At 38.6% G+C, this 11,485-nt stretch overlaps 1 protein-coding gene across 1 annotated transcript in view; it reads left to right on the forward strand.

The window, feature by feature from the left end:
* Nucleotides 1-6,491, forward strand: part of SLC39A8 (solute carrier family 39 member 8) — a 72,087-nt gene extending 65,596 nt beyond the window's left edge. The window contains exons 7-9 of the mRNA XM_012436574.2: nucleotides 431-638; nucleotides 830-1,014; nucleotides 4,971-6,491. Of these exons, the coding sequence (XP_012291997.1) occupies nucleotides 431-638; nucleotides 830-1,014; nucleotides 4,971-5,120 (543 nt within the window). The 3' untranslated portion in view covers nucleotides 5,121-6,491. The remainder of the gene's footprint in view (nucleotides 1-430; nucleotides 639-829; nucleotides 1,015-4,970) is intronic.
* Nucleotides 6,492-11,485: the final 4,994 nt, after the last annotated feature.

Below are 11,485 nucleotides of genomic sequence, written 5' to 3' on the forward strand. Positions count from 1 at the left end.
CTGATGTCGTCATGCTTTAGTTGTGGATTTCATATTTAAGTTGTAACATGAAAAAGACTTTAAGTTTAGTCTTTGAATAACTTCTTTCATTTTAAATTATGTGTATAAATAAAATTCTTAGGAAAATATCTGCTACATTTTAGAAAGGCAGTAGGAAGAAGTTCATGCAAGTCAAAAGGATTGTTTTAAAGGGAAAGTAAAGGCCAATGTCTGTTAGTGACTTATTCAAGTGTGTCAGTTGATTAATTTCTCTCTCTCTGCCATAAGTTTTCTTTGCTCTTTTGTGCATTACCAGGGTTTCCTAGCTACCCTGAAAGACTTTCTAGTTGGAACAATTTGTTTTTCCCAAAACATAACCCATCTCCAACTTGTCTGTATGTCTGAGACTTTCAAGAAATGTTGGTTATCATTTTGATTGATTTTCTGCTAGGATGGAAAAAAAGAGCCAAGTTCATGTATCTGTTTGAAGGGGCCAAAACTGTCAGAAATAGGGACGATTGCCTGGATGATAACGCTCAGCGATGCCCTCCACAATTTCATCGATGGCCTGGCGATTGGGGCGTCCTGCACCTTGTCTCTCCTTCAGGGACTCAGCACTTCCATAGCAATCCTATGCGAGGAGTTTCCGCACGAGTTAGGTAAGGAGCTCTGCTCATATTGTAAAAGTCTGCTTACTTCTTGATTTTAGTGGAATGAGACTATTTAGGTGACATGCTCTTAAAATCCTTCTGATGCACTAAAATGAAGAACTTGTTGGACGTTATGATTATCTTTGATCTCATCCAGAAATAGAAAAAACTATTCACTTGATATTTTCTTCTTCTTATAGGAGACTTTGTGATCCTACTCAATGCAGGGATGAGCACTCGACAAGCCTTGTTATTCAACTTCCTTTCTGCATGTTCCTGCTATGTTGGGCTAGCTTTTGGCATTTTGGTGGGCAATAATTTTGCTCCAAATATTATATTTGCACTTGCTGGAGGCATGTTCCTGTATATTTCTCTGGCAGACATGGTAAGAAGCTTACATTTTTTATTTTGTTTTAATTTAAAATTTGGAAATGAGTATCTGGATCATGAGTTAACTAAAGGTGACCTCCTGCTTTCCACAGCGTGGAAGTCCTTTCTGTTGTAATACAGAACATTCCCATTTCAACAGGTCATTCTACCTGAGCAGTTTACACTAATAGTAATTTGGAACTGATCCTCATTGGTTCTTTAAAAATAACCCTATTGTTTGAAGGTGAAATGATTTGTTTTTGCTGAAATAGAGATATTTTCCTCTATCTCTATTCCCTTTGTGGTTGGTAAACCTTGTCTTGTATTACAGCATGTCCCTATAGGACTTTTTCTCCCTCTTTTGTGTCTATGTCACGTTTGGAAGAGGAATAACTTATTAAATAGCATTTTGTTATTTCAAAGTTCTAAACAGTGGTAGCTTTTTGATTGAACTAAACCTGGTACATTAAAATTGGCAAAATTTTGACAATATTTATTTGACATAGTATATATTTATATTTATATCTGTTTAGTGTCTGTGTCTTTGTATCTGTGTGTGTGTGCTCAGAAGAGTGTGTGTGTGTATGTGTGTGTGTAAGAGAGAATATCCTGTGCATTTTCAAATAAATCATGGACATCTTTCTAGAAAATAATAATATGATAGGGTATGAAAATCAAGGCATATTTCTTTTGCATTTGGAACTGGATGTACAACATACATAATTTAATAATTTAATTTTCTTCATTTGCATTCTTACCTCCAAATTATAATTGTCTAGCTCTGCTCATTGTTCTCTGAAGACCCTCATCAGAGCAAGGATTTCATCTCTTAGAACCAATGCTACATCTATAACTTTTAGTGCAAAATTAATGTCTTATAGTATCTTATAGTCATTTTACTTTCTAATATAAGAATGGAATCTTATTAGAGTTTTTCAGTTTAAAGAAATAATATTAATAAATAATACTGATCCTGGAGTGAGCAAAATAGGCACAGTTTATGGGGCTTTCTCATTCATGGGGCTTTTCCTCTAGAAAGAGGGGATCCTCTTTCAACAACAACAACAACAACATCACACAGGTGACTAAATAATTACAAATAATAAAAAATGCTATGAAATAACAGACAAAGTAGAATATATGATGAAAGATGGTGATAAAGGAATCGACAATAAACTAGGATTGGCTAACGTCATTGTTTTAGCGAGTTATAAGTTGAAACGTGAAGGATTTAGTCCACTGAAAAATTAGAGAAATACAAGTTCAGTTAGAGTTGATGGCAGGTGTGAAGATGTTGCTGGATGAACTTGAGGTCATGAAAGCATGAGAGCAGGTAATGGAGAAGGAGAAAGAGAACATAAAACGAGGTAAATCCCATCCCACTGATTGATTCAGTTGGAGAAAAATACTACTTCACTCCTTTTATTCTTGTTGATGTCTGAAAGAACTACCTATTCCCATTAAGCTCTCCTTACTAAAACCTTGAAACATCCAAAGTAAATGATTATACCACCCATCCCAGAATTCTATTACAGGTGCACCTTGGTTTATTGCATGTGGCTTTGTTGAACTTTATAAATGCTGCGTTTTTTGCACATTGAAAGTTTTTGGCAGCCCTGCCTCAAGCAAGTCTGTCAGTGTCATTTTTTGAATAGCATGTGCTTATTTTCTGTCTCTGTATCACATTTTGATAATTTTTGAAATATTTCAAAACTTTTCATTATTATTATATCTCTTATAGTGATTTGTGATCAGTGATTTATGTTTTGGGGCGCCATGAACCACATTCATATAAAATGGTGAACTTAATTGATAAATGTTGTGTGTGTTCTGCCGGCCTCCCCAATCAGCCATTTCCCCATCTCCCTCCCTCTCCTTGGGCCTCCCTATTCCCTGACATGCAACAGTGTTGAAATTAAAAAAAGTAATAATCCTACAGTGGCCTCTAAGTGTTCAAGTGAAAGGAAGAGCTGCATATCTATCATATTAAATCAAAGGCCAGAAATGACTAAGCTTATTGAGGAGGGCATGTTGAAAGTCACGATAGGCCAAAAGCTAGACTTTGTGTGCTGAATAACCCTGTCGTGTATGCAAAGTAAGGGTTGATGAAGGAAATTAAAAATGCTACTCCAATGAACACGCAAATAATAAGAAGGTAAAACAGTCTTATTGCTGACATGAATAAAATTTAAATGGTCTGGATAGAAGATGAAAACTACTACAACATTCCCTTAAGCAACAGCCTATTTCAGAGCAAGGAGTAACTCTTCAATTCTATGACAGCTTACAGAAGTAAGGAAGCTGTAGAAGAGAAACTGGACATTAGCAGAGGTGTGTTCATTAGATTTAAGGAAAGACGCCATCTCTATGACATAAAAGTGCCAGGTGAAGCAGCAAGTGCTGATGGGAAGCTGCAGAAAGTTATACAGAAAATCTAAGATCACTGATGAAGGTGGCTACAGTAAACTGACAGATTTTCAGTGTAGCTGAAACAGCCTTCTGTTGGAAGAAGATGCCATCCAGGACTTTCCTTAGCTAGAGAGAAGAAGGCAACGCCTGGTTGCAAAGTTTCTAAGGACAAGCTGACTGTCTCACGCAGGCTAATGCAGCTGTAACTTTAAGTTGAGGCCAATGATAATTTACCATTTCAAAAATCCTAGGGCCCTTAAGAATTATGCTCAATCTACTCTGTGCTCTAGAAATGGAACAGTACAGACTGGATGATAACATATCTGTTTACAGCATGGTTTATGAATATTTTAAACCCATTGTTAGGACCTACTGCTCAGAAAAATAAAAGAAATTCCATTCAGAACATTACTGCTCATTGACAGTGCAAGTCACCCAAGAGATCTTATGGAGATGTACAAGGAGATGAATGCTGTTTTTGTGCTTGCTAACACAACATCTATTCTGCAGTCCATGGATCAGTCCACGGAGTAGTTTTGACTTACAAGTCATAGTAGTTAAGAATAATTTGTAAGTGTTTAGTTGCTGTAGATAGTGATTCTGCTGATGAATCTGGGCAAAATAAATTGAAAACCTTCTAGAAAGGACTCATCATTCTAGATGATATTAAGAACATTCATGATTTACGAGAGGAGTCATCCACATTAACAGAAGTTGGAAAGAAGTTGATTTCAACCCTCATGGATGACTTTGAGGTGTTCAAGACTTCAGTGAAAGAAGTAACTGCAGACGTAGTGGAAATAGCAAGAGAGCTAGAATGAGAAGTGGATCCTGATGATAGGACTGAATTGCTGCAATCTCATAATTGAACTTGAATGAATGAGGGGCTGCTTCTTATGCTGGAACAAACAGTGATTTCTTGAGATAGAGTCTACTCCTGAGACAGAGCAATTTACTCTTGAGACAGAATCTACAAATGCTGTGAACATTGCTGGAATGACAGCGAAGGATTTAGAATATTCTATAAACAGAGTTTACAGAGCAGGGACAGAGTTTGAGAGAATTGCCTCTAGTTTGTAAATAAGTTTTACTAATGCTGTCAAACAGCATTGCACACTACAGAGAAATCTTTCATGAAAGAAACAGTCAATTGATGTTACAAACTTCATTGTTGTCTTATTTTAGAATTTTCCACAGCCACTCCCGTCCTCAGCAACCATTACTCTAATCAGTCAGTAGCCATCAAGATGGAGTCAAGACTCCACCAGCAAAAAGATTACAACTCACTGAAAGCCGATTGGTAGCATTTTTTAGCAATAAAGTGTTTTTTTTAAATCATGGTATGTACGTTGCCTTTTTAGATATTATGCTATTGCACACTTAATAGACTATAATGCAAATATATCTATTATATGCACTGGAAAACCTGAGAATTGAGATGTTTGCTTTATCACACTGGTCTGGAGCCAAACCCATACTATCTCTGAGGTATGCTTCTAAGTGACTGTTTTGTGGTTTGCCACAAGATGGCAACAGTTATCTAACAATGTGTCTGTCTTCCAGTTTCCAGAGATGAATGATATGCTGAGAGAAAAGGTAACTGGAAGAAAAACCGATTTCACCTTCTTCATGATTCAGAATGCTGGAATGTTAACTGGATTCACAGCCATTCTGCTCATTACCTTATATGCAGGAGAAATTGAATTGGAGTAATAGAAAATGGAAGATGGTGTTGTTAATAAAGGCATTTAATAGATAAAAACATCTCCAAAAGGATTTTGAAGCTGATCCTAGTTAGTTAAAAAGATAATTTTGCTTTCAACTGTAGGTCAAGAAAACTAATTATTGGCTTCAGTCTGTGAAATAGTCCATTATGTGTTGTTAAAAACGCTTCAAAAGTTTTTCAGTGTCAGTCTGAGATGCCTGTTATATAGGAGTCTTTGGGAAATACCTATTTTTCAGTATTTCATGCATATTGGATATCACCATGAAGCAAGAGACATACATTTCATAATCATGTAGACACTCAGACTCAGGGAAAAATACAAGATATGTCCTGAAAGCCTTTAAAACTGTATGGTGGGATCAAAGATTCAAGTGGTTTCAGAGTGGGTTTATTTCAATTAATTTGTTCTAGTGCTTTCAAGAGCAAGCACATCAAAATGTAGAAGGTAAAATGCATGCAACACTAATATAAATGAATCCAAGTCTTTAAGGAGCCAAAGAAAAAAATATTTCTCGCAGCTTTTTGTTCTGTTTTGTATTTCAATTAGGAATTTATAGGATTATTTTGAAAACCATTCTAAAATAATAGGAATTAGGAATAAAGTTGTGCTAGCCCTGCTAAGTTCAGGCTTAGAAGCTTATTGCTGAATGTAAACGTCACCAGATTCCATGAGAAGCTGGTAGCTTTCTCTTCTGACTCATGTTGTGGTTGCAGCTCTCACAAATGGCAGAACAGTATGCAAAGCTGGTAACACCTCAGTTTCAGTGCACCATGTGTTTGCTTTGTGAAGGTGAAGAATATGTTGGTTTAGAGAAAGAAATTGGATGCAATTTTATGCAATTTACTTTTAAAGATGAACATAATTATTTAGCAGAGGAAATTTTAATAAATGCAAAACAACAGCTGGACTGCTGTACATCAAGGACTGATTAACTGGAAAACATGTTCCTTATGTGTGATCGAGAGCCGATCAGAAAAGACTTCTTTTGTGTTCACCCTACATTTTTCCATGTGGTATACCTTGGAAAAAAATTAGCATACCATGGTTATTTTTTTTTTACCTTTTATAAAAGAGCCTGTTTACTCATTTAGAAGATAGAGAAAATTAGTCTAAAATTGAACTTCTTAGATTCACACTCCCAAGTCATTTAAGGGAAGATGATTTGATGGTGAGGAAAATGATGGACAAAGCCCAACAATGATCTCAGGAATTACATTTTCCAACAGACCAAAAAATGTTTTCAGGTAGCAGCAATGCAGATTTGGTGAATATTTAATATATATTTTGGTATGTATTTCACTTTATGACTGACAATTAAAAAATTATTTGACTGAATAGTAAACACCTTTTGAAACCATCTATTGTGTCATTTGTTACTTAATATGTGTCCTGTTGAGTGACTGCCATGTATCTGGTATTATGGGGGAGAGATATAAATAGGAAATCAGTGATGTGCTCAAACTGTAACTCTAACCCCGCTATGGTTTATTCCTATAGCAGTTGCTTAACATGGCCAACTTAAGAGTCCCTTATTTTAATAGTCCCTGAATGGTACTATGGTGATCTCTAGTTGCTTAGTGGGCCCTTACCTAGTAGACTGTTTCTAATTAATTTACCACATCCAAAAGGGTTTCTTTCTTTTACTTTTTTTTTTGTGAGACAGTCTCGCTCTGTCGCCAGGCTGAAGTGCAGTGATGTGATCTCAGCTCACTGCAACCTCCGCCTCCCAGGTTCAAGCAACTCTCGTGCCTCAGCCTCCCGAGTAGCTGAGATTACAGGCATGCGCCACCACATCCAGCTAATTTTTATATTTTTAGTAGAGACGGGGTTTCACCATATTGGCCAGAATGGTCTCGATCTCCTGACCTCATGATCCGCCCTCCTCAGCCTTCCAAAGTGCTGGGATTACAGGCGTGAGCCTCCGCACCTGGCCCGAAAGGGTTTCTTTAATGAGGGGCTTAAATTTTTAAGAAGTGAACTAGTCCAGAAGATCCAAAACACAGCACAAGTTTGCCAGACAGTTATCACAGGCTTTCTAACAGCTAATCACTGACGGGCGGTGCCAGGGGAATATTAACTGCCAGTCTGTTCTCCATGCTCTGGTTGGCATCATCATCCTTTAGGTCTCACTTTGGTTTTCATCAGGAGGCTACTTTGATTTCCAGACCTCTGTGTTCATTTCAGGTCCAGTACAGAAAAGAGGTTCTTAAGCCTATAATAAATAGATTCTCCAACACTGATGTTACTACAGTTTCCTTCTCACTGATACTTAGCCTTCCATACAACTGTGGGTTGCAATATCTGTGTTGAACTTCTTTTCCTTAGCTTCCCTTCTGTGCCAGGTATGCACAAGGCATTCTCTCATGGCCATTTCTCTTCCACATTGGGAATTTCTGAATTCTGGATGGTCCCAGAATCAGTGAGTTTACTAGTAAGATTTCAGGCAAGCTAAGGCAGCTGGATAAACTAAAGACTCCAAATACCTGTTTCATTAATTCCAAGACATGCATTTCCCCAAATGGTATGCTGTAATCACCTACAGCCGGGCAGCATTGTGGAGGTCATTATACTCGCCAGAAAATGAAAATCATCTGTTGAAATCTGGTAAGGCTAAGAAAACGCCAGTAGCACTGTGTTTAGGATGTGATGGTGTATAATGACAGGGGCTTATCTATGTTAGGTTTACCTTCCTTCTTATGAAACAAGTGTGGAAGGAGCAGTGCCGAGCTGGCATGGCAGTTCCAGGGTTACTGGGAACCAGACTCCTTTGATCTGTCGGCTCTGCCGTCTTTAGCTTGTGCCTCCCACCTTCAAGATTACTTCATGCTCTAAGATGGCTGCTAGAGATTCAGCCTTAAGGTCCAAATTCTACACAGCCAGAAGGAGGAATGGGTAGAAAGGCAGAAAGTTCACACCCAGCTCTTCATCCCGCTTTAAGGAGCCTTTTCAGAAGTAATATCCAGCAATCTCCAGTTGTATTCAATGACCAGAATTAGTCACATGGCCCTATCAATCTGCAGGAGAAGATGGGAAACATTGCTTTTAGCTGGATACATTACCAGCAAGAAAATCAGAATGCTCTTACTGAAAAGAAGCTCAGAATGGATATCGGCTGTCTGAGGTACAGACAAGTTTTTGTCGTTTTAATTCGGAAACTTATTACTCCCAATGGTTCTTATGCAGCCAGTTTAGGGAACTGCTTTTTGTAGAGATTCTCGTGACTTGTTTCAGATCAACTCTTGTCACTTTAACTGCTTTAATTATACTGGCCCATCCGGGCAGTCTTACCTTATAACCAGTGTTATTCTTTACACGCTTGTACTACTCGTCTTTGTAGTTTCTCTGCCTTAGCCTCTTGCGAGTACTATTTATTTACCGTGAAGAAAAACTCTGTTTTTCACAGGATGATCTAAATTCTAAGGAAATGGAAACAAAACCCTTTTTCTATGATCTTTCTGTTTAAAGCTCTTCTGATTACTGGAGCCATATCCAGAACTATGAAAGTAAGTACTATTAGCACAACTGGCAAAAATAAATGTAGAAAACCACTTATCGCCCCCCACCCCCGTAGGGGTCATTATAGCTAGTCAGTACAAGAAAAGTTAGATCTGAAAAGTTTGTTATCTGATTTTTTTTAGATAATTAAATGGGCTACTGGTGACATCAAATCTCAAACTTCATTTACTTTGGATATATACAGTAAGAATGCCAAAGAACAATTTGTATGGGTAGGGCTTGCTTGTTTAAGGTTTATACAATGGCTTAATTCCTACTACAGCGACTGTGCATGTTAGCCCCACAACAGTATAGACCAACTGGTAGTACAACCCCAGTGAGGCAGCATGTAGGTAATTTATTGCCATGCTTACGGTCACCAAAGGGATGTTTGCTTGGGGGTCATGGGAAAGAAAAATAAAGATGAAAAGTTATGAGTACAGTGGGAAATCTCCTTGGAGGAATTCAAATGGGAAATTCTTCAATTCTTCCCTCTCTCAAAAAGCTGAGGAAGTTTATAAAACTTGTTTCAGTCTGTGTTTTGTGGCAAGCTCCATTAGCAGACCTCACAGATACTGTGGATGGTGCCTGACTTTGGGGAAACGGAGGGACTCAGAGGAGGGCTGGCAAGTGCCTTTGCAGGTGAAGTGAGGCTGAGAATTGCTGCCACCTCAGCCTGACCGTCGATCCTAGAGTTCGTTGGGACAAAGGGTAGATGAATATTCCCTTGTCTAGTGTGAGCCGAGTGGTGTGTAAGATCTGGTTTGGAACAATTTAAAATCTTGTGTAAGGGGGGAACCATTCTGAAAATAGAAAGAAGGTCAGTACTGAGTGGACTTCTGGAAAACCAAGGACTTAGTCATGTGGGGCAATTGGAGAACAAGAATATATCACTTGGCAGGACCCCCCCGAAGAATCCCAAAAGCGCCTGTAGGAGAAAAGTTAGTCTTAAGCATCTGTCAGACAGACAGCATTAAGCCACATTTTGACAGTATCTGTCAAATACGATCTTTTTTATCCCCTCTCTTCTTTCCTTCATCTAAGCACTTAACCCTGGTGGGGCCAAAAGCCAATTAGCAAACAGTGGGAAGTAAAGAGATTAAAGGGAAGGATTCCTTCTAAGAAGTCTTACCTTTGAATACAAAGTATATTACTGATTGATGTATTGGATTGGACACTTTCAATAATTGAGAATATGTTTGTCTGGAAGTGATTGTAGGATTTTATATTCCCCCAAAGTCCTGTGTCAGAACAGTCATTGTGCCACCCCAAGTTTAATCCAGGGGTAGGAGAAGGGCTAGCAAGGGCTACCCTTCTCCCCCAAGCCGAGTGACAAGGACAGTGAGGATTGAAATTAATGTTGTTTAGTTACCCCTGTGAGAACTGCATGTTAATATACTGATTGTATCTGCCCTTAAAAAATTAGTACTTACAACGAGCCTGTGAAATGGGTTCTATTTTTAATACTAGACCAGGCTGCAGCTGCGAAGTTGCAAAGGAACCACATGCTCAGGGGTGCAGCCAGGGAAGAAAAGCATGACCGAAGCCCTCCCACTTATACTGCTGACCTCTTCGGTAGCCGCAAACAGCAGGAGAGCCCCTTCCTCCTGCAGTATCCCTCCAGCAGCCTCTACTGAGACAGCTCAACTTCATGCCCGCAGTAAAGGATGGGTGCTAAAGGAATTCTGTTCGTTATGACAGAGCATGTATTTAGAGTGAATCTGGAGTTCAGTGGCAGTAAGTTGATAAGTTGCACAGGGACACATTACTCTGTGACAAAATAATATCACTCTGTGGTGATGGGACTTCGTGCATTTGCTATGTTGGAGGCATAGACTTTTCAACTGTACGGGATGGAGATCCACTCTCCACTCTTCTGTATTCTGCTTTTTGCCTCCAAAGACTGACCCACATGGACCTCAATGAGTATAGCCAAATCGAGAACGTCAACAAGGGACTGGAGGAAGTGAGGAGAGGAATAATAGAGTATTGATTTCCTTGACTAGTCTCATACTGGGTATCCTTGGGCTGTCTGTTTTGCTCAAGTAAGCTTTCTCCAGAGAAAAGCTTCTTACAGTATCTGTGGTGAAGGCCCAGCATGTTTTCCTTATTTCCAATTTATCAATAGCTGGCACTTGTGTAAATAGATGGAATGCAAATTACTAGAAAAATGAAATACAATTAAAAATAAAAACATAGGAAATCCAACCCTATATTTATATTATTAGATAAACCCCATTTCTTATTAGACACAGTTAATCTATGGAATTGCTGTGGAGGCTTATAAATGCTTATTCTCAATTTCCATACCTAATTCATCTAAAAAAACAGTTGCCGGACCAACACCAGCCTGTGGATTCCTCTCTATTGGTTTTAGTACACACTATCTCTCTGTCCCTTTGGCCTAGGGGTGGTAACAGCTCTGCTGCCTGCAGCCCTGGGTTCAGTAGCATCATTTCCCTACACCACACTTGCATGTTTGTAATTAGTCCCTTTGTAAATAATGACCCTGCCTCACCTCATCCTCACTGAGCATGGCAGTTGTTTGTTTCCCTCTGGCTGTGATTGATCAGCAGTAAACTTCTCATCCTGGAAGAAGAGGTGACAGCTTGAATTTGGCATGGGAAAGGAAGGAGAAAAATTATGGGGTGAAACATGATAAGCCATTATCATTAAATGTTTTAGGGTAACAAGATGGAATTAGGTTAATTTGTATGAGTAGCTATGCATGTAGAAGAATATTAGGATATTTGAGAGACTAGTTATAAGTAGACATTACATTTCTGGCAGATAAGAATCTTAATAAAATAGATAAAAGACTGTAACCAGCTATCTGACAACACGTCCTTAAGCATG

The sequence above is a fragment of the Aotus nancymaae genome, unplaced genomic scaffold, assembly GCF_030222135.1.
Source record: "Aotus nancymaae isolate 86718 unplaced genomic scaffold, 86718_ANA_hifiasm-v0.15.2.pri h1tg000033l, whole genome shotgun sequence".
NCBI lineage: Eukaryota > Metazoa > Chordata > Mammalia > Primates > Aotidae > Aotus > Aotus nancymaae.